General features: G+C 56.7%; 6 protein-coding genes across 6 annotated transcripts; 3 read left to right on the top strand and 3 right to left on the bottom strand.

Moving 5' to 3' along the window:
* Positions 1–2,261: 2,261 nt before the first annotated feature.
* K437DRAFT_209268 (uncharacterized protein) lies at positions 2,262–2,816 on the top strand (the record flags this gene model as incomplete). Its single annotated transcript, XM_013388782.1, has 1 exon — positions 2,262–2,816. A coding segment is annotated over one exon (555 nt), but the record flags the coding sequence as incomplete, so codon positions are not given.
* A 4,606-nt stretch (positions 2,817–7,422) lies between these two features.
* On the bottom strand, positions 7,423–9,901 carry K437DRAFT_267528 (amino acid transporter; the record flags this gene model as incomplete). Its single annotated transcript, XM_013388781.1, has 9 exons — positions 7,423–7,653; positions 7,742–7,931; positions 8,018–8,405; positions 8,487–8,492; positions 8,564–9,016; positions 9,088–9,305; positions 9,383–9,389; positions 9,475–9,518; positions 9,597–9,901. 9 exons carry the CDS (start codon positions 9,899–9,901, stop codon positions 7,423–7,425), a joined length of 1,842 nt encoding a protein of 613 aa, XP_013244235.1.
* A 1,350-nt stretch (positions 9,902–11,251) lies between these two features.
* K437DRAFT_273348 (histone acetyltransferase ELP3) lies at positions 11,252–13,488 on the top strand. Its single transcript, XM_013388780.1, has 5 exons — positions 11,252–11,680; positions 11,782–12,069; positions 12,151–12,373; positions 12,464–12,529; positions 12,598–13,488. The coding sequence occupies exons 1-5, from the start codon at positions 11,349–11,351 to the stop codon at positions 13,381–13,383; spliced, it is 1,695 nt and encodes a 564-aa protein (XP_013244234.1). The 5' UTR covers positions 11,252–11,348; the 3' UTR covers positions 13,384–13,488.
* Positions 13,399–17,127, bottom strand: K437DRAFT_255419 (phosphatases II). Its single transcript, XM_013388779.1, has 5 exons — positions 16,902–17,127; positions 16,583–16,822; positions 16,164–16,524; positions 15,923–16,086; positions 13,399–15,857 (listed from the first exon to the last, which is right to left on the bottom strand). The coding sequence occupies exons 1-5, from the start codon at positions 16,923–16,925 to the stop codon at positions 13,479–13,481; spliced, it is 3,168 nt and encodes a 1,055-aa protein (XP_013244233.1). The 5' UTR covers positions 16,926–17,127; the 3' UTR covers positions 13,399–13,478.
* A 129-nt stretch (positions 17,128–17,256) lies between these two features.
* Positions 17,257–19,842, top strand: K437DRAFT_273346 (uncharacterized protein). The gene is made up of 2 exons (XM_013388778.1): positions 17,257–19,184; positions 19,263–19,842. The coding sequence occupies exons 1-2, from the start codon at positions 17,350–17,352 to the stop codon at positions 19,417–19,419; spliced, it is 1,992 nt and encodes a 663-aa protein (XP_013244232.1). The 5' UTR covers positions 17,257–17,349; the 3' UTR covers positions 19,420–19,842.
* A 1,083-nt stretch (positions 19,843–20,925) lies between these two features.
* On the bottom strand, positions 20,926–24,369 carry K437DRAFT_262155 (uncharacterized protein; the record flags this gene model as incomplete). The annotated part of the gene is made up of 5 exons (XM_013388777.1): positions 20,926–21,098; positions 21,217–23,595; positions 23,700–23,904; positions 23,972–23,995; positions 24,070–24,369. The coding sequence occupies 5 exons, from the start codon at positions 24,367–24,369 to the stop codon at positions 20,926–20,928; spliced, it is 3,081 nt and encodes a 1,026-aa protein (XP_013244231.1).
* Between the last annotated feature and the right edge of the window lie 714 nt (positions 24,370–25,083).

The following is a 25,083-nucleotide window of genomic DNA, read 5'->3' as shown; positions in this document are numbered from 1 at the left end:
CAGCTGCAGAATATCTCTCTTAAAATTACTATGTCCCCTGGCTTTCTCGGGCAAGACAGAGTTAGAGCAGCAGCAGAGCCACGCCAATGCTGTCTCTTATCCCCACCCACGCCAATCAAATATCCGCAGTGTCTGACCGCTGCTGCTGGCTGCAGAGCGACCACGCCCAGACGCCGCAGACGATGCCAGCAGAGCAACAGCGACACCCGCGCCCAATCCCACATCCACCCGCGCCGACCCTGATCGCTTCACCAGCATCCGCTTGCTGCAACCCGTCGTCATCGTCCCCAGCACTAGCACCAGAGAGTGCCTGCGCCGACCCGTGCTGCCGTCTGCCCGCTGCCACCACACCGGACAACCACCACGTCGCAGCTTGCTGCGACTGCGACTGTGACTACGATGCGCCCGCCGCAGCCGCGGTCCCGCACGAAAGCACGAGTGCCGACGCGTTCCAGGCATTCGTGAGTGGCCCCGCTTTGTCTGCTGAACACTGTGTTCGGCTGACACCATCTCGCTCATTTTCTTCCCTGCCGGCTGACCTGCTCGTCCGCCAGCTGGATTGCTGCTGCGCCGCCGCCGCGAGCCTTTCCCCGCCCTCGGCGCCCCACGTGCGCTTCAGTCCTGCAGTAGAGTGCTGCGACGATGCCGCCTGCCAGATACCACCCGCCCCGCTACTCCTCCCCCTGCCCACCGCCGCCGCCGCCGTTTCAGCGAGCACAGCGACGGCGCTGTGCTGCGAGCTCCAAGGCGTGGCGGCAGCTGATCCCATCGCTCCGGCTCTGGCTTCCGCTTCGGCTCCGGGCCCGGCATTGGCCTTGACTCGCACGAATGACGACAACGCCACCGTTGCCGGCGAGCTCGCGCATCCTTTCTTGCACGCTCACGATGCCATGTGGTTCAGCCACTACTGCTGCGATATCGACCACTCTGCCGAGGAACAGGGAAAGGCGCAGCCAAAGCAAGAGCACGAATATGGACAAGGGTACGAGCACGAGCATTACCCGTTCCACAACGCTCCTCCATCCGCCTCGGCTTCCACCCCTGGTTCCACATCAGCTTCCACCTCTGTCGCAGCCACCCCCGTGCCGACGAGCAGCAGCGAGCCCGCTGTTGTGCCGCTTCCGCCGCACCTACATACACCCTCCCTTACATACGCCTTACCCTTCTCCAATGCCTTCGACCGGCCGCCGCTGACAGCCGCCAAACCCACGCAGCACACCACGCTCGTGCCCTTCCCCACCAGTATTGTCTTATCCACGAGTACGAACGCTACGAACTTGGACATCGCGCAGCTTGAGCGCAATCTCTGCACCGCCAGCGACTGCCTCGACCCCTCGTGGCTCTTTTTTGACAGTGTGCACGGCGCTTGCACGATTGACCAGCCGCACTTGCACCAGTCTGGCGCGTCCGACGCGTCCGGTGGAGGCGGCCATGGCCAGGACGTGAAGCAACGCAACGCCACAGATGGCGGCGCGCTGCACGACCCTGCCGCAGCGCCCGTACCCGAGCGTGTGAGCGGAAAGCGGAAGAGGACGACTCGCGCCTGCTTGCAGGTGCATCAAGCCACCCAGGCGCTCCACCCTAATCCGCCCCCTCCTCCACAGCCGCACCATAGCCGTGCATGCAGCGCCGCACATGTCCGCGTGCGCACGAATCTCCCTACGCACACCTGCGCTCGCTCTCCCTCGCATGCTGACTCGCACGCACTTCCACGCCCCCCCTCGGCGGCGGCGGAACTGCACCGGACCGCTGTGCACACGCACACCCACGCAACGCCCGACTGCGCAACGCCGCGCAAGCTGCGCGTGTTCACGTGCCAGTGGTCGCGCTGCACGGCTAGCTACACGGCCGCGCACCGGCTCGTCGACCACGTGCAGCGCACGCACCTTACCCCCTTGCTTGCCGCGCCGCCACCGCCACCCCCGCGGCCGCCAAGCGTCCACGAGGCGTCCTCAAACGGAGACGCCCATGCACCGTCCATGCTTAGTAAGCGACCGCGAGAGGAAAGCTCTGCGTCGAGCTCTTTGGCCGCGCCCAAGGGCCGGCATGCGAGCGACGATGGGCTCGATAGCACCGTCGGCAGCGATATCTCTCGGGGGGGAAGCGTATCGGACAATCAGGGAGAAGAACAAGGAGGAGGGGGGGACGGACACGACACGCCTGGTACCAGTTACAGCAGCCTTGATGTAGTCAGTCTTGCCTCGAGCGCAACCAGAGGTGAGAGTAAATCCACCATCAAGACTCAAAGCGCCACTGTTCCAGGAGGGAACCAAAAGTTCGCGTGCTGCTGGGACGCCTGCCAGCTCGCGTTCGATACGCCCGACGCGCTCAATCAGCACTTGAACGATGCGCACATCGGCGCCGGCCTGTCGACCTACTTGTGCTGCTGGCGCGGCTGTCCGCGCGCCGCTCAGGGCTCCGCGGGCATCTTCAAGCAGCGGCAAAAGCTGCAGCGGCACTTGACGACGCACACCAACTTCCGCCCGTTCGTCTGCGCCGAGTGCGGCGCGCGCTTCAGCGAGGCGACCGGCCTACATCTGCACGCGCGCACGCACACCGGCGACCGGCCGTTCGCGTGCGAGCACCCGGGCTGCGACAAGCGCTTCGCCACCAGCGGCAGCCTGATCAACCACATGCGCGTCCACTCCGGCTACAAGCCGTTCCGTTGCCCTGTCTGCCACCGTTGCTTTGCGGAGGCCAGCAACCTGTCCAAGCACAAGAAGACCCACAGCGGCGAGCGCAACCACGAGTGCAAGATCTGCGGGCGCGCCTACGCCAGGTCCGATCAGCTTACTCGCCACATGAAGACGCACGAGTTCGACGCGGCGGACGAAGCCCCGGCACACGACAGGTATGAAGAAACAGGCAAAAGCGAAGTAGATTTTGCACACTGCATGTAGTATCAGAGTGCACACAAGTCATACAGCCGCAAGTGCAGAAACACGGGCACTCTTTCTCGCATGCTCCTCGCATGGCGAAAGTGGCACCGTATGTGCAGATGCATTGAGCCCGTTGACCTCACAGTCGGCCAATAAGCCTGGCCACATTTGGTACCTACTGAGTCCGCTGGGCGACCTGCAGCATTGATGTTATTGGCTCGTTCGCTGAGGTAAACGTAAACGCGGCGGGTCCCGCAGCGTCACGGGGTAGCCAAGACGTATCGGGGGGCCAAAGGGGCTGGGCGCATGGTCGCCATTAGCGAAGAAGTCTGCGGATGACCGATCACAGTTATCGTGTCATGTCGTGCCAAGTCCGCTGTGCATGCGCAGGAAGGCATCGAGTGACGTGGTAAGCGCGCCATCGGGACGCTGGTGTCCACAGAGGAGAGAAGTTGTTGGAAACAGGTGGGCAACTAAAACGTCGTGAAAGAAGCCTGACTGACAGCTGCCGAATAGTTAGAACGCGTGTCGTCCTCTTGGTCCAAGTTGCTCGCATGGCTCTTGTACCCTTCCAGGCTGGCCAAATCACTTACGCCAGACTGACTGCCAAAGCTGTTCTTGCGGTGCAAGCGATCGCTGTGGTTGTACGACAGGCTCGGGTGGATGCTACTCCCCGCTTGACTGACCGCGTCGCCGTCGACATCTTGCGAAATGATGCTGGCACTGTACGATGCTCCCGAGGGAATCCCAAGGCGGGAGCTGCCAGAAACAGAGCTGGCTGCGAACGGAGGCAGTCGGGAAGACGGATAAGGAGCTTGCGTATTGAGTGATGCAATGGACTGCGCGTCACTCGGGATGTAATTGATCGCATCGTGACCCCGCAAGAAGGCATTGTCGGCGCCGTTGTTGCGGTTCACCGTGGAGCCCGAAGCAGCATTGGCAGCCCCGCCTTTGCCCCCGGACTGCGCGTTCGCGTCGTTGCTGCCCGCACTCCGCGGGATGGCGTCACCACCGTTGATGTCATGGCGATAGCGAGCCATGAGGTCACCGGGCTTCTGCATGGGGCGCTTCGGACGGCTGAACTGTATCATGGATGGCTGCAAATTCGACAGGACGCCCTCTACAAGCACGTTCTTCTCCTTATAGTGGACGAGCAGATGGTGCCATAGCGGGTGCTTGCTGAGCACCTTGGGATTCCCAAGAATCACGAGGCCGTATTTGGCCCGAGTCAATGCGACGTTGAGACGACGCGGGTCGCTGAGGAAGCCAATACCTTGATGCTCGTTACTACGTACGCAGCTGAGAATGATGTAGTCTTTCTCTCGACCTTGGAAGGCGTCGACACTAGCAACTTCCACTTCCTTGTAGAATTCCTTCTTAAGCTTGCCGTGCAGTTGCATGTGGTTGACAATGAAACTGCGCTGCCCTTCATACGGTGTGACAACGCCGATCTGATCAGGCGTGACGCCCGCGCGGAAGAACTGCGTGATGATCTTCTCGACGTTGCTGGCCTCTGTCCGGTTGAGGAAAGAAGTTCCACTACTGCTGATCTCCTCCTGGCCAAGATTCTGAAAGAAGAACATGGGCAGCGTAGGCGTAGGCCAGGGGAAGTCCACGTTCTTGCGGAGACGTTCTGGCGCAGTGACACCATTCTGCAACGTTCCCTCGTAGAACATGTTCGACGGGAACTCGGAGAGACAAGGATGCATGCGGTACTGCACTTGCAGACGAATAGGTTTGTTTCCGAGGATGACGAGACGCTCGAAAAGGCTCTGCGTCAGACCTGCACGAGCAGCTTTCTTGTTCATGATAACTGGTCCCAACTGCAGATGGTCACCGACAAAGACGACCTGCTTACAACCAAAGACGAGCGGGATAACGCACTCGGGCTCGGCTGCTTGCGTCGCTTCATCCACCAAGACAGTTCTGAACTTGAGTTTGCTCAGACGCGGATCACCTGTACCGACGCACGTGGTGCAAATCACATCGGCGGTGTTCAGGATCTCCTTCTCGCAGGCACGCGTAAGCGCCTTGTACTTGCGCTCGTCGCTGCTGCTGAGCTCGCCTTGCTCATTCTTGAGCTGGATGAGCTTCTGCAGCTCGACGTGCGTGTCATTGTTCGCGACCTGCTCGTGGAGGGTCAGGAAGTTGATGGAGCTGTCCAGTCCTTCCCTGCTCTTGGCTGTAAGACGAACGACCTTCAGGCCGGTCTTGTGGATCTTCTCCGTCAACTGATCGACAGCAACGTTGGAAGGAGCGCACACTAGTACAGGACCAGGATTCATCTTGCTTAACTGATAAACGATGGTTGCTGAGGTGACTGTCTTGCCTGTTCCCGGCGGGCCTTGGATGAGGGACAGTGGACGCTGCAACACACTTTTAACTGCATACACTTGGCTGTGGTTGAGCTCGGGCAGACCAGGTGCCGAAAAGCGCTTGGGCATGGCTGTGCGCAGCAAGACATTATCGACCTCATGTCCGAGCAGCTTGTGGTAAATGTAAGCGCTGACCGATTGCTCATCGATGGCAAAGGTTCGCATGGCGGACTGCATGCGGTCGAAAGACGTCGACTTCCAGACGAAGTCGGCAGAAAAGTTTTGGGTGCAGTGGTCAGGGACGCCGTCCGATCGGCGCAGCTCAATCGCAACTTCGTCAGAGACGTCTTTTGCAGCCGGAGTAGAGCGTGTTGTCAGCATCAGACCCTTCGTTCGGCTACTGCTTGAACTCACTGTTGGGTATTTTGATCACATGGCCAACACCCTCCCAATGCGGAGCCAGCTCTCCTCTGTACTTGATCTTGAGCTCGTCTCCGACAGCGAGTCGGACCTCTCCACTCTCGAGCTTTGGCAGGACCATCCAAGCAATCTTCTTCATATTGAGGCCCTGATCCCAGCGAACGACCAGGTCCTCCTGCGTCTGACTCTCCTTGAGCTTCTTGTCATAGTCCGCTTCAATCTTCACAAGCGGTCCGAGGGTATTCTGATACTGATACGCATCCTCGTAGCGCAGCAAAATACCAGGCGGATCGTCGTCCACGCCAGGTTTATCCAAATCTTCGAGCGTGGCATTTGTGTTCTCCTTCCACAGCTCCTCGAGCCGGTTGATCTGGTGGAAGGATATGTGCGGCTTCGGTGCGCGAATCACCTCAGCCTCAGTGGGAGCTTTGACGAGCCACGTGAGGAAGCTGCGGTCTTCGATAAGCGGGGCCCACTGTGAGGTGTCCCAGATCATGTCCTTTGTACTGCTCGGTAACGAAGCGCAAGGCTGGCGGCAAAGGAGCACGACAACTGTCTCCGACTTAGCTGGGATGAAGCCGAGCATAAAAACATTTTTCGTGCCGCAGTTGTAGCACTCGGGCGTGGTCTCGCCGAGAGGTGATTCGGAGTGCAGGCACACTTCTTTGTGCTTGGAGCGCACCAAGTGGTTGACAATGTGTGAAGCGGAGAGCGAAGAGCGGGAATTGCAGAACCTGTAAGAGAAGCAGCTCGGGTTAGCTTAGCTATCGTTGGGAAAGAGAAAAGAGATGGCACTGACCACTTCTTGCAAATCAAGCACTTGACAACGCAGCTGGGATTCGAGATACCGCAGTAGGCGCACGCATGTGGCGGGAGTGCTTTTTCCATCTCCTTTGTCCAAATCTGTTCCCCGAGACCCATATCGTGCCCAGCGTGGGCGTCGTACCTAGTTGCGCCACCATTGCGGCCGGCTGCGCCTCCGCTTCTTTCGTCCAGATCATCGGAATCGTGAACAATAGAGCCGGCGAGTGCTTTGGACTGCGCGGCGTGGGTCGAAGCAAAGCTGTACTCCGTGGAAAGTTCGTCGTCATCGCGGCCGCCTCCAGCCCTCTTGTGCGAGGCAGCATGTCGCGCGCCAGCGCCGTCAAGGTCCCTGTCATCCAAGTTGAGGTCGTTGAGATCGAGGTCCAAATCCATATCTAGCTCGTTCGAACCAGCCTTTCCGTTGGTGCGCTTGGCACTCTGGCTACTCTCGCGAGCCGCTGCCCCTCCCAAATCGGTGGAGGCATAGCTGTATTCAGAGCTAGCATCGCATTGAGAGCGGTCCACAGTGGACTTGGACGAGCGGGAATAATGGGACGCCCCTTCTAGATGCTGGAATGGGTCGTCCATGGCGACGGCAATCTCGTTTCAGACGCAAAGCATGTGACCGCGTTGCGTCGGCTGTCAACTGGTTCGCCAATCACGACCTTGCTTCGGCGAGGCCACGTGTAATTGTGAGGCTACTGAAAGAGGGAAACGATGCGAAGAGCATCAAGGCAGGTGCGCGTAGGAGAACGGCAAAGTGTGTGGGAACCGGCGAGAAGATGATGGGAGGTGGGGGAGACTGAATGATGAGAAGGGAACAGATGCAACCCTAATCTCGACCAACTAATCCCTTGCCATCACCACACAATGTCACCAATTCAGCGATGAGCGTCCGAAGACGCATGTGGTCAAAATCGCGAAGGGTATGCATGCCACAGCTTGATCTATGTAGCAAATACTACATGTGCAAGAAACAAACGGGTATAGCATCCTCATTGTGCTCAAGTTGCCTTTTCGTCAAGGGGGATACGGTACGGTGGTGGGGATCTGCCGGAAAACGGCGCTTGGTTGCTAGCCGCGTCCGCCTCCTCGGCCCTGCTGACGATGCCGAGCTTGCGCAGCTGGTCGCTGGACATGCTGCTGTGCGGGCCCTGGTAGTGGCGGTGCGCCCAGGCGGCATACCACAAGAGCGCAAGGATCAGGATCGCGATGGCGATAACCCATGAGTAGTTCTGGTGCGCAGAAAGCCAGGAGCCACGGTCACGCAGTCAGCTCGGTCGCCCGCGTCTGCGCACATTCTATGCGGGGCAGTTCACTCACAAAAGTCTGCGGCGTGTACGGCGTGACAATAGGAAAGGAGAGAACGATAACCTCAAAGAGCGTCCAGACAACAGCGGTGTAGTTGACAACCGTGGACAGCATGCCGCGGCCGAGGTAGAAGGGCCCAGGCTTGAACCGAACGTCAGGGTGATCCTGGAAGATCAGGCGGCAGATGATAGGAATGAGGTAGCTGGATTGCAAAATTAAGCAGGTAGAGATTCACTCAGTAATGCGTCGCGCATGACGCAAGGAGCTAGGTATCAAAGAGCCACATACCTTGTATCCATGCCCCAAGCAGCGAGTGAAAAGATCGCACCGACGGCAATTGTCGAGGCAAAGGAGAGGAAGATCATAACCACGCATAGGACAACGACGAGCCAGGTCGCATTGACAGTCTGCCTGGTGCGTTTGTTGACGCGAGCGAAGAACTTGTTGTCTGGCAGGCCGCCATCGCGCGAGAACGCGTAAAAGGAGCGCGAGTTGGCTTGCAGCGCAGTCGTGATGACGAACCAGGCGACGGCCATGATGAAGGGCCAGATGATCAGGAAGCCGACGCGCCCCGCGCGGTTGAGCAAGACTTGCGCAAAGGCCAGCTGGCCGGGGAAGGACATGACATCCGCGTCGAGCACGCCGCGTGAGCCGAACACCATGGCGGTGTTGAGCACTACGAAAATTCAAATGGAAGGCACATTCGTCAGTAAATGTGATCGAGCATAGTGACTTGTGATTGACTTCAGGCACTGACAGAAACCTGCCAAAAGAAGAGAGTACAGCGTCAGCCATCGTATGCTCTTTCGCAGTGACACAACGAGAAGCGCTCACCGAAAATACCAGTTCCGCCGACGGCAAAGAAAAGCGCGACAGGCGCTGCATACGAAGCGCGGTGGATGTCTTCGGACATGTGCGCCGTCGCGTCATAGTCCGTCATGACGAACTGTACACATTGCAGCCCGATGAAGAAGGCAAACGCTTGGCTCTGGTACCCCGTGTTGTCGGTAATCTGGCCGAACGCTTCGTGGCCAGTAAGCATCTCGCTGGCGGGCGTGCGTGCAAGCACGACGATCGATGTGACGACGGTGATGCCGAGGTTGATGAACACATACGCGCTCGTCATCTTGGCGAGCCACTTGTTGTCAAAAGAAACGATCAAGCCGTGAACGACCATGATGGCGATGTACAGGCCGACGTACGCGCCGTTCGACTGAGTGGCCGAGCCGGGAGGTGTGTAGCCGGTTGCGACATATGCGTACGCCCAGAGCATCAGACTCAGACCCCCTGTCAGATCGCATGTCAGAGTTCCCATCGCATTAGTCACACGATGACGCAAATCCTTAGTAAGAACTCACAAGCAGTCCCTGCAATACCGGCGATCTGGCCAGTGTAATTGAGCCAGCCTGTACACCAGGCAGTGATTGCGCGGTACTTCTTTGGCACCAGAAGACCCGACGCAGAGTACAGGCCGCCAGCAGAAGGGTAGGCAGAGATGATCTCGCCGATCGCCGTCGCGAGCGACAGGTTGAAGAAGGAGCCCATAGCCCATGCCCAAATCGTCGTCGCATAGCCACTGAAAGAGCAAGCGCAGTATTACAGTGTCAGCTTGGACTCCTCCGGGGAGTCTAGAGCGCAGCGATCGATACGTACCCGTACACTAAAGCCAGGAGCGATCGCATTGGGAGAAAAGACGAGTGTCAGAGGGAGGTAGTGACATATCGAGTACACGAGAAGTTCCGCACAGAATGGAGTGTTCCAGGTGGTCGCAACGCTCGATATAAGGCCCCTGCAGAATGAAAGGAAAAAAAAGAAGTATGAGCACCAACGAGCCTTGCATGGTCATTTTGATCTGAAAATAACGCACATGATTGAGAAGGCGAAAGAGATGGTCGATAGAGACTTGAATTCTCTGGCAAACTCGCTCTTATGGCCCATTCGCTCCGCCAGATCTCTATCGTCGTCATCTTCAATCAAGTCCAACGCCTCGACGACGCCGCCGCCCCTGGCTAAGCCGGGCAAGGGGGACGAGCGCGACTCGGGCTCGTCGTCCTGTGCGCGTCGGTGCGAGACGGTCGCTCCGCCGTCTTCCATGCTGGCCCGCTCCTTGCGGTCGGCGCCATCCTTTGCGCTGCCCGATTTCGGGGTGATCTTGTCGAGTAGGCTCGACATCTCTGCATCGGCAGTCGCAGCGCAAAGAGTGGAGGAAGAGGTAGGGGAGGTGCTTGGAAAGCGGCCGATTGGGACTGGAGGCGTAGTCGTTGAAGCGCGGCAGCTTGAACAGTATTACTGTATGGCCGGGACGTGCAGGATGCGATAAGATATGGTGGGAGTGGGCGAAGAAGGGCGGGAGTCGACGAGGTGTATATTTCATCCAGAGGGGACTGGTCAGTCAGAAAGCTTTCCTGGCTCCTGCACTGCTGCTGCTCCACAGAGAGAAAAAGCGAAAGAGAAGGAGAATCAGAGAAGAAACACATTGCACGAGCGAACAGAGCTGAGACGGCGCAGCCGATCACGACACGATGTTGCGACCGTCGATGCTCACATAGACCAATCCACATATGTGCATAGACACACTACGAAGGCAGGCGGGGAAAATGGATAGATTGATACAAGTCCGAGGAGCATACGTGCTTATACCATAGACGAGCATGAGCGATGAGCGAGGGACAAGTGAGACACGGGTTGTGCCGATGAGGCCCTTCGCGCTGCGGCCGGAAGGCATTGTCACGTGACTATTTGCCACTCTAACACCACCGGAGTCAGTTAAGAGGGACTAAAAGCTTAGCCAAGGATGGAATGGGGGTAGAGGCTGGCTTGGCAACGGATATACCCTGAACCTAGCTACTCTATTATAATGGAGAGAAGAATATATCGCCATATGCATGGTTATGGACAGTCAACAGACTCTGAGCTTGGCTCTCCTGTCATGTGCGAAGTCTATATGAGACTCTGATATCGCTCCACACTCCCTCAGTCCCTGTCTGAAACGTTGCGCCCACTCCGCATTGCATATGTAGTATGTACGCACTATGCAGCATGGCCAGGCTGCGCCTGGGGCACTGGGTGGCGGGCGCAGATGTGGGCGCGGTGAGAAGTGAGAACGAAAGAACAAGAGAAAAGAACAAGCACCCTCAGCCGCACACACGTGAACACATGAATGACAACAGAGTGCCTGCTGGCGCTTGGAAGGGTCTGGGCGGCCGATGGCTTGGCCACGGCCAGTTGCGGCCAGCCCTCACAGGCTCCTGGCCTGTCTTCTCGACCCTCTGGCCTTTCGTCAGTTTCTTCTGTTGCGGACAGCCAGACACAGCAGCTAAGAGGTCTGCATCAGAACCCACAATTTACGTAAGCCCTACAAAGAGGGCCTGTCCTTGATCCCAAAGTTGGAATTGACTTGCGCCATTGCACCGATTGTCACTTATCGTCCCTGTTTTGTCTTCCATGCGCAGGATATGAGGAAGCACGCCCCCTTGGAAGTTGCTCGTGGGTCCAGTAACCTTTGCATGCAACCCCGTGTCAGGCTGGTGAAGAATTGAGGATCGCCTGCAGCCCCTCATCAGAGAGGTGTCTTCTCGTCGCAGAGAGCGGCAGCATTGCACTGATCACGCACTCCACCATGGCAGCCGCAGCTGTCGCCTCGTCGAGCGGCTCGGCCGAGCAGCTGCTCCGGGTCTGCGCCGACGTCTCCTCGCACCTAATCACGGCGTACGAAAAGGGCGAGACGGTCAACCTCAACACCCTGCGCGCAGCGTCGGCCAAGAAGTTTGGGTCGAAGAGCGTGCCCAAGCTCACGGACATTATCGCGGCTGTGCCGGAGAACTATCGCAAGCAGCTCTTGCCTCTGCTCAAGGCCAAGCCGATCCGCAGCGCCAGCGGTATCGCAGTCGTCGCGGTCATGTGCAAGCCGCATCGGTGTCCGCACATTGCACTGACGGGGAACGTATGCGTGTGAGTGGCTGCGTTGGATTGTGCTCGGATGGAATGCATACAGGCGAATGCAATCGACGCATCCCGTATTGACTCTCAATGACGTGCACTTCTTTATAAAGATACTGCCCGGGCGGCCCAGACTCGGACTTTGAGTACAGCACGCAGTCCTACACAGGGTACGAGCCAACATCTATGCGTGCCATCCGCGCACGGTACGATCCATTTGAGCAGAGCACGGGCAGAGTAAGGCAGCTGCGAGAGCTGGGCCATGAGGTTGACAAGGTCGAGTACATCGTCATGGGCGGCACATTCATGTCCCTGAGCGAGGATTACAGAAACAAGTTCATTGCGCAGCTGCATAATGCGCTCAGTGGATTCACTGGCATAGACGTCGATGAGGCAGTCAAGTGAGCAAGATGGTCTCTGTTTATGAGTCCTCAGCTGCATTCTGAGGTTGCTGATACTACAACCCACCTCCTCCTTGCAAGGTACTCTGAACGAGCGATGACAAAATGCATCGGCATCACGATCGAGACGCGCCCTGACTACTGTCTGCGGCCGCATCTCTCGCAGATGCTCCGATATGGTTGCACCAGGCTGGAGATTGGCGTGCAGAGCGTGTATGAAGATGTCGCACGCGACACGAATCGGGGGCACACCGTCAAGGCCGTTTGCGAGACATTTCACCTCGCCAAAGATGCAGGGTACAAGGTGCGCATGGTTCCAGCGCCTTGCCTCTGTAGAAGCCGCAGAGAATACGTTTCGGCACTGCTTGAACTGACGGTCTCATCGGTTTTGCAGATCGTGGCGCACATGATGCCAGACTTGCCAAATGTGGGGGTTGAAAGGGATATGGAGCAGTTCAAGGTGAGTACTTCTGGAAACAGAGACATCTCGCAAGCATGAGCTCAACTTCAACCTTGCATCCCTCGCAGGAGTATTTTGAGAACCCGGCATTCCGAACCGATGGGCTCAAGCTGTACCCGACGTTGGTCATCCGCGGTACAGGGCTCTACGAGCTCTGGCGAACCGGACGGTACAAGAATTATACGCCGTCCTTCCTGGTCGACCTGATCGCACGCATTCTCGCGCTGGTACCGCCCTGGACGCGCGTCTACCGCGTGCAGCGCGACATCCCCATGCCGCTCGTATCCTCGGGCGTCGAGAATGGGAACCTGCGTGAGCTGGCGCTGGAGCGCATGCGCGATTTTGGGTTCACCTGCCGCGATGTGCGCTTCCGCGAAGTCGGCATCCACGAGATTCACCACAAGGTGCGGCCGCAGGAGGTGGAGTTCATCCGCCGCGACTACGTCGCCAACGGCGGCTGGGAGACGTTCCTGGCGTACGAGGACCCGCAGAAGGACATCCTCATCGCGTTGCTCCGCCTGCGCAAGTGCAGCCACGACGGGACGTACCGTCCCGAGCTGACAGGCCAGCAGACGAGCATCGTCCGCGAACTGCACACGTACGGCAGCGCCGTGCCGATCCACTCGCGCGACCCCACCAAGTTTCAGCATCAAGGCTTTGGGACCCTGCTGATGGAGATGGCGGAGAAGATCGCGCGCGAAGAGCATGGCAGCGCAAAAATCGCCGTCATTTCTGGTGTTGGGACGCGTGATTACTACCGCCGGCTTGGCTACGAGCTCGATGGTCCGTACATGAGCAAGACGCTGTCGGAGGACGGCGAGAATACCGATTCGCTCGAGGATGACGAGTGGTAAAGAGTAGAACAGGGTATTCTCAAGCGCGCCCATTATCGTGAAGCTATGCTACATTGTTGTACTACATCTGCGTCCGTCTTGCCATGCAATTTGTCTCATCCGAGTACGCCAAGAGGGTCAGTTTCCACATTTGCTTTGCTCCCCTCGGAGACCGCTGGTGCAGTGACAGCCGCATTCGTGCTACTCTTCTCCGCTTCCTTTCGGCGCACGTCCAACAGGGTGCTGTCTTTGAGACCATTTGAGGGTACAAAGCTATCCTTCTGCCGCGACGCCCAAGGATTCGCAGCTTGCGGCGCTGGGACGCGGGCCGCAGATGCAGCTCGCTGATGAACAAGCGAGTCCAATCCGCCCTGCGCAAGAGGCGCATCAGGCCGCGACGCGAGCGGCACATGAAGGGGAAGACTGCTTGCCGACGGCGCCGTTGTGGTCGGCTGAGCTTGAGGAGCATCTAATTGCGCGTTCACAGCCTCCTGCAACCGGCCCCAACCGGCAGAGAAGAAGGTTTTCATCTTTTGAGCACCTTCGCTGTTTGCCAACGCATGTGCTTGCGCTGATGCTGCTGCGAAAGCGTTCGGTGCAACGGGGGTCGGAACATTTGTTTCATCTGGTGATGGAGACACGTGATTCGACGTTGCTGCTGAAGCAGCAGCAGCAGCGGTTGCTGGTGGGTGAGGACGCTGGCGCGGTTGGTAGGGCTTATACGTCACTGGAGCACCGCTCAGGTCCGGCGAAAAAGGACTGGAGCCGAGGTCGCGTGCGGTGACAGCTGTGTCATTTAGCCGAATTGACGCAGTGTTCGTTAGTGGATTCAGAGCCGGATCCTCTCCCAGAGTCGAAATTGCCGGGGCGACATGGACTCCGCCTACTTCGGACGGTCCAGCTTCGAACATCGTTTTCTTCTCCATGGCAAGCGCAAGCTCCGCTTCCCGAAACCGATGTCTCTCTTCGATTTCGGCAACAATGTATGCATTCATCTCTTCATTCTCGCGTCTGAAGAGACCAGCAAAGAAGCGCACATCGCGCGAATCCATCAGCAAGACACCCATATCTGCCTGCGCCCGCTTAGGATCATCGAGCGATTTGTCGTAGTCCTCGTTGATCCATCGGGGACGCATCTCTGTTGAGAACATGTAGTCCCACACGCTCACGGAGCATTGTGCAGCTGGGGGAATGCCGAGCGTGTCAGGCTTCCGCCTGTCTTTCTCACAATTGTGAAGGAAAGTGCCGAAGGTGCAAGTGTACAGCTGCTTGTGCAGCTCCACAAGAAAGTCGGAATTGAATTCGAATCGCTGGGGGAACTGGCGGTATATCTGCCAGACGCAGTCAAGAAACTGATGAAAGACGGGACTCATTTCTTTGGGGTGCGTGTGTGAGCCAGAGCCACTGCCACTCGAGAAGTTGCCCGCTAGTGATTTCGTGAAGCCCCACAGAGCCGTAGCAGCTTGTACAGGCTCGAAGCCTCCATCTCCATCGCCCCGCTCATCATCTTCGTTGTCCGGTTCTCCGTGGCCTTGCGCAGTAGTGAAGAATTTTTCGTGACTGAGATGCCCGCAGCGATCCATGAAGCGGTGACCGAACGACAGCCAGTCTTTCTCCACAAGAACCGCAAAGCCTTCGAGCGTGCGATAGTACGGATCGAGACTGATTTGTGCGATGGCAGACAACTGAGATGTGCGATCCCATCCGTCAGAGCAGTGGATGAGTACGTGCGAAGAGTTGATGTGGACGTTGCGCGCGATGAGCATCGAGCCTTCCAACAGGGCGGAGATGTGCTTGAGCCAGGAAGATCGCTTGAGCGAATGAGAGTCAATTGGCGGCCGTTTGACCTCCTTGTCTTCTTTCTCTTGCTCAAAATTGTACGGGAAGTCTGCTTCCCGTAGTGTTTCGACGACGCGCTGTAACGAGTCCCGCATGACGTGGATGTTGTCGACGCCGAGGTATGCCTTCTTGCAGCCACGATAGTGATCCATGTTCTCTGAGCCTGCTCCTTTTGCCACGTTGGCCATCGCATTTGTCGTTGGTCGTGCATCGATGATCAGGTTAGTTGTCTGCGCGCCATACACAGCGAATGGAGCGGTACCACTGGCCAGATTCAAGCTCGCACTGGGAGGACGGTTGCTAGGTGATCCGCTTGGCGCTTGCAGATTTGCTCCAACCATGGCAGGGAATCCAGAATTGGGACTCATATCCTCCGCAGCACCGTGTGACACAGCTGCAGCTGCAGCAGGCGAGTGCGGGTCCGCAAAGTGATGGGACGTAAAGACAGCTTCAATCAGCTTTTCGTCCTGAACCGATCGATTGCGGTTAAGTCCAACCATCGGCTGAGAAGAGCGAGTGATGGTACCATTGTTGGCCCAGTGCAGGTATGAGAGCGCCGGTATGCGGGCTTTAGATCGATATTTGGCCGCATAATTGAGTGTGGTGTCGCTGATTCGGGAGGGTACAACGAGCTGAGCTGGATAAGTCGGGCAAAACTGCATCGAAAAAAACAGATCAAGTAAGGTCGTGATTGGAAATGGACGGAAGCGCAATCCCTCACAGTGTACTGAGAATTGACATCAGTGAATCGCCACGCCTTCGTCCTCCTCCCCACTCCTTGCCGCGCAAATTCTGCTTTGCAGTCGTACCTATTCCATCCTCCGGACGCCAGGTTTGCGGGGGCAATATGCTTGTAACGAAACGCATACAGCTGGTCCATCGAAGCTGCCAGCAGATTGGAAAAGAAACGATCACTACATTGACCCCTGAGGGTTGAGCTTGGTGCTCGAAAGCACACTCACGTAGAATCGCACACGCCTTCACACTCTCGAACACTTCAGTCGCCAACTGCTCTGTCTGAAACCCAAGTCCGAACCTTTCGAGATTCCTCAGGTACACTGCCAGAGGAAAAACGCGCCCAGAGGATATGTATGGCGGATGCCAGCTGTGAGGCAAGTTCTTGCGCTCACGATTGAGCGAATGGCCCCCATTGAGCCCTTGGGTCAACTGCGGAGTGGCGTATGCCGGGTAATCCGGGCCCCTGTCTGGTTGCTGGCTGTGCGGAAGAGTGATGAGGCCTTGCTGCCGTTGCCATACTTGCTGCGCTGAAGGGGGAAGAACAGACGGTACGCGAGTCAATTGAGCTATAAGGTGATACGGTATCTGCAAAAAGTAGACCGTCAGACGATCATTCTTGGGGAGAAGGCGTACCGTGACGAACCCATAGCTCGGTACACTCCGCTTCGGAGAGGTCATAGCTGACTTCTTTTCTTTTCGCTTTGGTGGAAATAACAGGGTCAGGGCCACTGGGATTTCCGCCTGCTAATTCGACGCTACTATTGTTCGCATGTTGCGTTGATGCCGCCGGTGTGGTATCGAAATTCAGAATGAAATGATGCGATGTCAGGTGCAGCGTGACGGTATCGTGCCGCTGGCCTCGTTGGAGACGCACACTGTCCACCTGATATCGAAAGCAATGAGGAGTCGAACTCAGATCAGCAATTCAGTCTCAAAACAAGCGAGTCATTCACACGACTCGCCTTTGCGATCTTGAGCTTGTCCATCCTTATGATGTGTAGCTCGCTCGATCCAGCGTCTAGATGTAAATACGTGTCGCTGCGTCGCCGGCGGCGCCGTTGTCAATACTTGGTTCACAATTCGCGAGAGCTTGTATGGCTTCTGTTCCAGATCTGTGTCAGCGAAGGGCTGCAAAGGATGAGTACGTTGTTCAAAGAAAGGTGATTGTCGCCCGAGTAGGAAACTAGGAATGGGCGAGGAGAGAATTGAGATGACGGTGAGTGAACGGCGAGAGGAGACGGAAACTCACTACTGTTCACCCCAAAGGACCGGGGATACAACACTCCACACCTAAATACGTCAATCAACTTTATTGATGAACAAGCTACACTTCAGTGTCTCATTCTCGACTGCCGGGACCAGAGCGTACAACGAGATACGTGCTGATATCAAAGCTCAAAGCGAACTGGCATGGTTAAGATGGGGGACCCGCGATACTACGAAGCATGGAAGAAGGGATCGTCTGACGCTGGCGCTGCATCTGGCAGTAGAGAGTCCGAGTCCGTCGCATCTCTGGGTGGCGGTTTGATGAATCTCTCAGGAGCAGAAGCCAGCAAGCTTGACAGTCAAGTAAAGAAGGGAGATGTGCGCTCGTACAATATTCGCCTCGATGCTCCTGGCGGATACAGCCTGGCACCTGATCAACTCTCGCCGCACAATATGCAGAAGCGGCTATTCCTCCCGAACCGCGATCTTTCCCAAGAGCGCGATGACTATGACTATATTGCGGAGATTCGAGCTGTCAGAGAGCAGCGAATGAAAGAAAGGAAGGAGGCAAATGGCGGCGAAGACCCGAAAGAGCCACCATTTTCAATTGGCGTTCCGGATGAAGAGGCTGATCTCGAAGATGCACGACACATTGCCGGCTTGGTACGCTCGACACAACACCTCACCGTCGGTTCTGGAAGCGTTGAAACAGATGCCCAGAGATATGCAGCATCTATCGACATGTCTGTTCTTCCGGACCATTTGATCGAGCTGAACAAGGCGCTCGAATCCGGCCCCTTTTCAGCCAAGAGCTATGCGGATAGTCTCCTGGAGCAGTGTGTTTGGGGTGGTCAACAAAGCCCTGCCGCCCAGGACCACCATACTGCGGGCGAGTACAACGGGTGTGATCGGGTGGATATCGCTTCTCTCCGCTCAAACCAGACAACACGCACGAACATGTCGCGCATGACTGTCACTCAACAACTAGCATCCTCGCTCGGCCGCGGTGCAACGAAGAATCCACTTGAGTCTGCGCTCAAAGCTGGTGTTAAACAGGGCCAGCTTGATCCAAACATCATTTCTGTACGAGCTCCTCCCGGAGCTGTAAGTAACAGCGCGAAAGCGAGTACTCCTTGGGACGCGCAGAGCAGAAGCTCTCACCGTGCTTTCGACCGTCCAACCGCGGATGAGAAAGCGAAAGGAATTGCAGCATTTGATGATGTCAGCGGTATCGGCCGAGCGCCCACTGCCTCCGAGGTCGGCCACCCAGCCGACGTAGCGTCCATCTTCTCTGTTGGCTCAGGCGAGGGAGACGCTAAGAGCGTTGCGCCCACGATCGGCCGTGCGATTACCACCGCCGCCCAGTTGCGACCAGCGGACCTGTTTACGCCCGATCCTCGTCCATATAGGCCGCTTCGCTATGTACGCAGGTCCGACCCTCGTCAAGTGCTGCTCCTTGCAGCTGGAAGCCTTCTTGATGCACAGCAAGCAGCTAGCATGGCGGCTGCTCAAGCCACACTTACATCGGGCGCGACGTACCCGCCGCCTCGAGCGGACATCGAAGCGAAGACTAAAGAACTTCTGGCATCCTTTGGTCAGGACAGCAAGTACGGCGGTATTGGCGTTGTGTACTGCCCAGAAGAAGATCCTTGGCTACAGTTTTGCAATGTGCGCAACACTGCCTCCATCGCCTGCGGCTTATCCTCGTCGTTCAGCACAGCGCGCGTAGAACCCAATCTCAGCCGCCGGCTGGAGCGGCCGCCCGAGTTCAGCAAGACTACAGGCAAGCGCGCTGCGCTGCGCGCAGTCTGTGCAGCCCTAGAATACACAGCATGGGAAGAGGAAGGCTTCGACAAGATCGTGATCGCTTGCACGGAAAAGTGGATCGTCCAGGGTATCTCCAATTGGATCTGGGAGTGGCGTGCGAATGGTTGGACACTCAACGCCGAGTCGCCTCTGGGTGGGTCTGGGGAGATGGTACCGGACAAGGACCTGTGGCAGCTGCTAGACTTCCTTGTAAGGAAGTACGAAGAAGTCGAGTGAGTGCACAAGCGCGACAGGACAGTTTGGGCTGGAGGCTTTATGTCGAAATTGACGCCCTGCTTTTTCCGGCACAGCTGCAATGTCCGCTTCTGGTGTCTGCCCCGTGACTCGTGTGCAGAGATGCGACGAGCAGTCACTCTTGCGCGCGAAGGCGCTGTCAAACTGACGCAGCAGCCAGCGTTGGTGCGATGGAAGAAGAAAAAGGAAGGGACTGGCATACTGGGCTTTTGAGCCCAATTTGTCCATGCTACATGGTGTTATGATACATACATTCGACGGTATAAGTTCTCTTTTGCATTTGCTTTGCTTTGCTGCCTGCATGGCGTTGCTAAATTCAAGGACGAATTGCTGTTACGCGGGGTGCTTTCGTTGGAGTGACGCTAGGAAAGGGGATCTTGGAGTCAGAAGGGATACGCGTCGATGAGGTGTGCTTGTGAGATATGCGGGATCCAGGTTTCGGGGTGGGCGTTCGGATGACACTGCGGTTCATGACGATTGTTGGCGAGCTAGACCTATCGGGGGTGGGGGATCGCATCGAATCAGATGCAACGCGTCGGGAAGGAGTAGCAGAGGTGGGTGTGAGTAGCATAGAAGTGGAGGTTGGCATGTCGCTCGCTGTATCGATAGCAGCGTCTCTAGATGAGGAGGAGACGGATCTAGAAGATTTGTATGGCGCGTATGCTTGATGGATGTCTACGTCGCCAGCGAACCGTTGCGTGATGAAGCTGTCGGGTGAAGCGGGATTTCCGTATTAGCTTGGCTGAACTGCTATCTTTGGCGGCGTCCCCATCGCTTACCTGCCAAGTTCTTGCCAGCCACCGCCAATTCGGCACATTGTCTGTCCTGAGCGAAGAATACGGCAGAACACAAGTCTAGGCTCGACATGTGGCTGGGCTGGGTCGCTAAGCAAGTAATGGCCAGTCTCATCATGCCAACCGCGTGACGCAGTGTCAAAGTCATCCTCAGTCGCGATTCGCATGGTGACCGAGACCTGCGAACTCAATCGTCAGCGAGAGCATCATCAAGCGCGCTCTTCCTCGGCCATGCTCACTGGCAACTGATTGACGACCTTTCCCACTGCCATATCGAGCTTGCTGCGCGGATTGGCTTTGTAGTGGTTGATCCTGCGTGGGATGCTGTGCATGGGAATTGGGCTTCCGCGACTGGGGGTCGAGGCTCTAGAGCTACGCCGAGAGCCCTTGCTGCTTGTGCTCGTTAGGCGCGACGGCGTGTGCCAGTGCTGCACAGACGACTTTCCTGGCAAGCGGGCAAGCGGGCTGGAGGAGCAAGTAAATACCGAATTGCCAGTGAGAGCTGGGCTGGGTGTTTGCCGGAGGCTTGGCTGGGGCGAGCTCGGAGGGATGGAAAACTTGACCAAAAGCGGCGGAATGTCATTCTCAACATTGACATATGACTGCATTGCTCCTGGCTCGTTGTGCTCCGAGGTCTCACACTGCTCAGCACCGAGCTCTGGAGTTGGTGGCTCGATGATGATAGGTGTGGGCATAAATGTAAAACGCTCTGGCGGCGAATCCTTCTCCGAATGCTTCATGGGCTCAGTCAGCTTTGCTGACCGTTTCGACGCTGGCTGTTGCGCTCGTCGAGGCATATGCTGGGGCGATGCTGAAATGCACGCCGCTCGATCTTTCAGTTCAGCAGTGCGCTGCAAGACTAAGTCGTGTAGTATCTTCAAATTCTCCAACCGTCCACGCGCAACTTTGTTGCCTTGGAGACCACTCAAAGCGTTCGCGGCGGCCTCGTAAGCGGTGCGCACCTCTTCCACCTTCGTAGCATGTTCATAGGTCGAGAGGGCCGGTGCTGATTCGTACCGCTGAAGCGCTGCTTCACAGCGCTCGATGACCTCTTGCGACTGCTGAGCTGCGAGACCGAAGCTTGCCAGGCTTTGTAGTCTTCGAACGCGATCAGTACGATCGAGGAGCACTTTGTTGAGTGAGAAGCGCTCTGAAGAGGACAGATCTTTGCATAGTAGCATTGCTCTCGCTTGTCTCTCGAGCTCGCTATGCTGACGATCTGCTTCGGCAGCGTCCTCAATGGACGGGATGTCGCTCTTAACAGCAAGTCGGGGATCACGATGCAGGTTGTCAAGCAGGGCAGCCACTTTTTCGGATTCCGGGGCCGCTGATTTGGCTGCTCGTGTACTGCTGGAAAGTTTGGAGGGCGTATTGCTGGCGCTGACTCGAAGGGGCGATAGGCCTTTGTCGACAAGCGCAGGAAGGCGGTTTCCAGCGGCAATTGAAGGTTTTTCGTTCGCGAGCTGATCGCCACGAACGACTGACGCGTCAGGAGGTATGCTTGAAGACGTATCCCTGGCATCTGTGCGATGCGGCGGCGGCGCTGTCCCCTCAGGCGTGACAGCCGACATTGCAGCATGCTTTTCCATGATCCGCACTCTCAATGCAGTCAGCTTGGCGCAAATGTCATTAAGGAAGCGTCGCGCCAGGTAATCAGGGTCTGGAGGAACAACGTTGGCGTGATTCGCAACTGCAGGGAGGGCAGGCGCCTTGCCGACGATGTCCGTCTTGGAAGCAATGCCGGACACGAAAGATGCGAGGTCCAAGCATATGCAATCGACATCAGCTGAATAAGAGTGTGCCTCAGGAGCGCCAATTTCGAGGCGAGCCAGCACCTGAATCGCCTCCTGCTGCCGCTCCTCTGCCTTATCATTGAGCTCGCCAACCTGAGACGCTTGCCTGAGTCGTGCCTCTTCCCATCGCAGCCGCTGTGAAGCTTGCTTCAACGCGTCATCAAGCGTTTGCAGCCGAGTTGTGACGGCATGTGCTGGCGCCTCGAGTTGGGAAGAAATGACTTCCGTCTGCACGCGCAGGCGTGCATTTCGTGCTCGATTGCCTGTGTCAAGCTCCTGTTGCAGCTCGTGGAGGAGGCGACTTCTTAATGACATTGCTTGTGAGGAAGCCGGAAGATCGAGGGGCTGGTGCGCAAGGTGATCGAACCGATCGCAGACAGTTCCCAATGTCTCTGAAATTTCTCGCGATACGGAAACGCCAGAATCGATGGCAGCCGCCTGCACACAGAGCGAAGAGACATCACGCAGTTCTGCATCCAACTTCTGCAATGCCGTTTCCAGCTCCCGTTCACATCCATCTTCTCGCTTGGCAAGCCAGGTGGACGACAAGCCGCACTCGACACAGAGCGCGCGTTGCGATGACAGCTCTTGCACTGCTTTAGCTCCCGCTGTCCTCATCTCTGTGACTTGGGATTGACAGGACACCACATCGTGTTGCCAACCCGGTACATCTTTCCAGACGTCAGACAGGTCCGCTGTTGCAGCAGCCTCAGAAAGAGACATCTGCAATGCAGCGATTCGCGTGCGCACAGCTTCGCAACGCGCGGTGAGCGCGCGCAGCGGTGCTATCCGCGCATCGAATACGTCGAGAGCGCGCTGCGCTTCTGCGCATTGCTGAACATCACGACACGCTTGCCTTGTCTTCTTTGCAGCTGCTGTAAGTTCGCGCTGCAAAAACTGCATCACCTCATCGTTCGCCTCGCGCTGTGTTGGAAAGGACGGGTGCAATGCCAGGGGCGGAGCAAGGCTCGGAAGGAAAGTGAGAGTCCTGGAAGACTGCGTCGAGTCGTCCAGAAATTTGGTAGCATTGTCTCCGCAGATAGCGACCAGGGCCTCTCGTAGGGTAGCGCATTTTTGCTCCATGAGGTGTACCTGCTGCATGTCAGGCGTTTCTGCTTCTTCCATGCTCATCACCAGCATTCTCGCATTCCGATTCAGCTCACGCAGCTTCCCCAGGAGATGATCGCTCCTTCTCCATTGCTCGCCGAGCGCGAGCAAAAAGTTCAGCTTCTGCTTCATCTCTTCGACGAAATTTTCCAGGCGATCCTGCTCATCAAGTAGCGCATCCGGGACCTGGCAATGATCGATGATTGCGTCCATCGCGCGGCCAGCCGCCGCGACAGCCGTGTCGGACCATAGAGCGATTTTGCTACGCATCTTGGCGATTTCAAGCTGTAGGACCTCGCCCAGTGCTAGTGATGCGGTCAGCGACCTTTTAGCTTTTGAGCTCGTCTTTTGGGGAGAGTGCCCCGTAAGCGCAGATGATGTTTTTTTAATAACGTCGGTGCTGCTAGAGCTCGCCAAGAGGGATGTATCATCTGTGGAAGGATCGTTGATGCTGCCTTGCGAGCCTTCCCTGAATGTATGCTCGGCAACTTCGGCATGACCAAGCCATTGGGCTTTGGTGCGAACAAGCTCGTGCACTTCCCTCTGCAGCGCGTAGTACTGGGCCCAACTTATTGATCTCCTCTGTTCCCACTCGGCCCTGACCGCGAGCACATCCAGGTAACTTTGACGTGATCTCAGCAGAATAAGGAGTTTATCGAGCGAATAGAGAGTTTTGAGTGCCAGCTCGACTAAGTCTGTATCTTGCGGTGACATTGGCCGTGACACAGATTCTGAATTTCCGGGACAATGACCCTCAATATGTGCCTGCCTTTTTCTCACTGGCAAGAATGGCACTCACTCGTGGCCAGGCTTCTCAGCTTGCTCATGTCATGGGCCTGGAAAGCATCCGCATCACGCTCCATGGCCTCCCGCGCTTGCTGCCATTGCTCGACATCCTCTCGGGTGTAAGGGCACACCTCTTCAGCTTTTGCAATCGCGGCGGACCCGCCTTCCATAGACTCAAAGCCTTCGAAAGCGTCGATTTCTTTAATTTCTTCGAGAAGCTGCGAAAGCAATAGTCCTCGAGTTAGCGGATATGATGGCCTTGTCAAGTCTTCGAATCACGCCCACCGCGATTTGCTCTTCGATCTTGGCCTGATGATGGGTAGCATTAAAAAGTGCCCCAGGTCAGCCAAGCACGTTCGCACTTCCCCAAGTGTGGTACATACCTTGCCACGCGCAAAAGCGGTCAACTCAATGACTTCTTCCGAAGTGAGCTGTTGGGCGGGTTGCTTCGCATGTTCTGCTGCCGCGTCTTGTTGATCTGTCTTGGGGGCGTTCTGGCGATACCCAAGAGGTATACTGCTATCAGGCATTGCCCCGGTGTTTTCGTCCCCGGCTGTGGACGCGGGAGCCGAAGCCTGTGCCAGAGCCTGATCTTGTGCATACATGCTCTCCTCGCCCATGGCGTAACCCATCACGTCCGATGCCTGCTGGTGGTGGTGGTAACGCTGGAGCGCGACCGCCATTTCTAGACTGGGCCCCAAGGTGCTGATTCCGACATTGCTTGTTGAGCAACACGCGCTCCGACTATCCTGTATCTCTTAGTGGCTCGCTTGTCAGTCAGTGCAGCGCCGTGTAAGTACCACTGAAGACTGGATCTATCCTCGGGAGAAATTTCTCATCACAGCCTGCTTTGATAATCAGTACAGTAACGAGTACTTCTGAAGTGGTCAGTCGGTTCTTACTTAACTAGGCTTATTTGCCAAATGCGAAACAGCTTTGGCGCGATGAAGTGATTGACGCTGGCTGGGAAACGCGCTTCCTGATTTCCTCGTCACGTGTTGCTTGTTTTGGCAACGCTTGTGTGCTGACTGCTGAAGTCGTGGAGGGGACTGGGACTACCCGAGACTCTAGACTCTTTTTAGGGTTTTCTGTAAAATAAAAAAGGGGGGAGGGGACGACTGCACACAGTCCTGGCTCCAATCCACCACTCGCATCTTAAGTCCCTCTCGTCGTCCTGTTGGGTGTCAGCCGCACGGAATCTGATCGTCTTCGAGAAACTGCAATACAGCAAACGGCATCGGAGTCACATGGTTGTGTTTTTGGCGCGATCGAAGGAACTGGTGTTCGTTTTTCATATGTCCGACTGGAGCAAGTCGGCCATGATTGAGTGGCGCACCGTGTGAATAATAGGCAATGTGCTCACGTATGCTAATGGCACTTTTTTACTGCAGAGATGT

The sequence above is a fragment of the Tilletiaria anomala genome (assembly GCF_000711695.1).
Source record: "Tilletiaria anomala UBC 951 chromosome Unknown K437scaffold_23, whole genome shotgun sequence".
Classification (NCBI taxonomy): domain Eukaryota; kingdom Fungi; phylum Basidiomycota; class Exobasidiomycetes; order Georgefischeriales; family Tilletiariaceae; genus Tilletiaria; species Tilletiaria anomala.
Note: the sequence above shows the minus strand (reverse complement) of the source record. Positions and strands in the feature narration are given on the sequence as shown.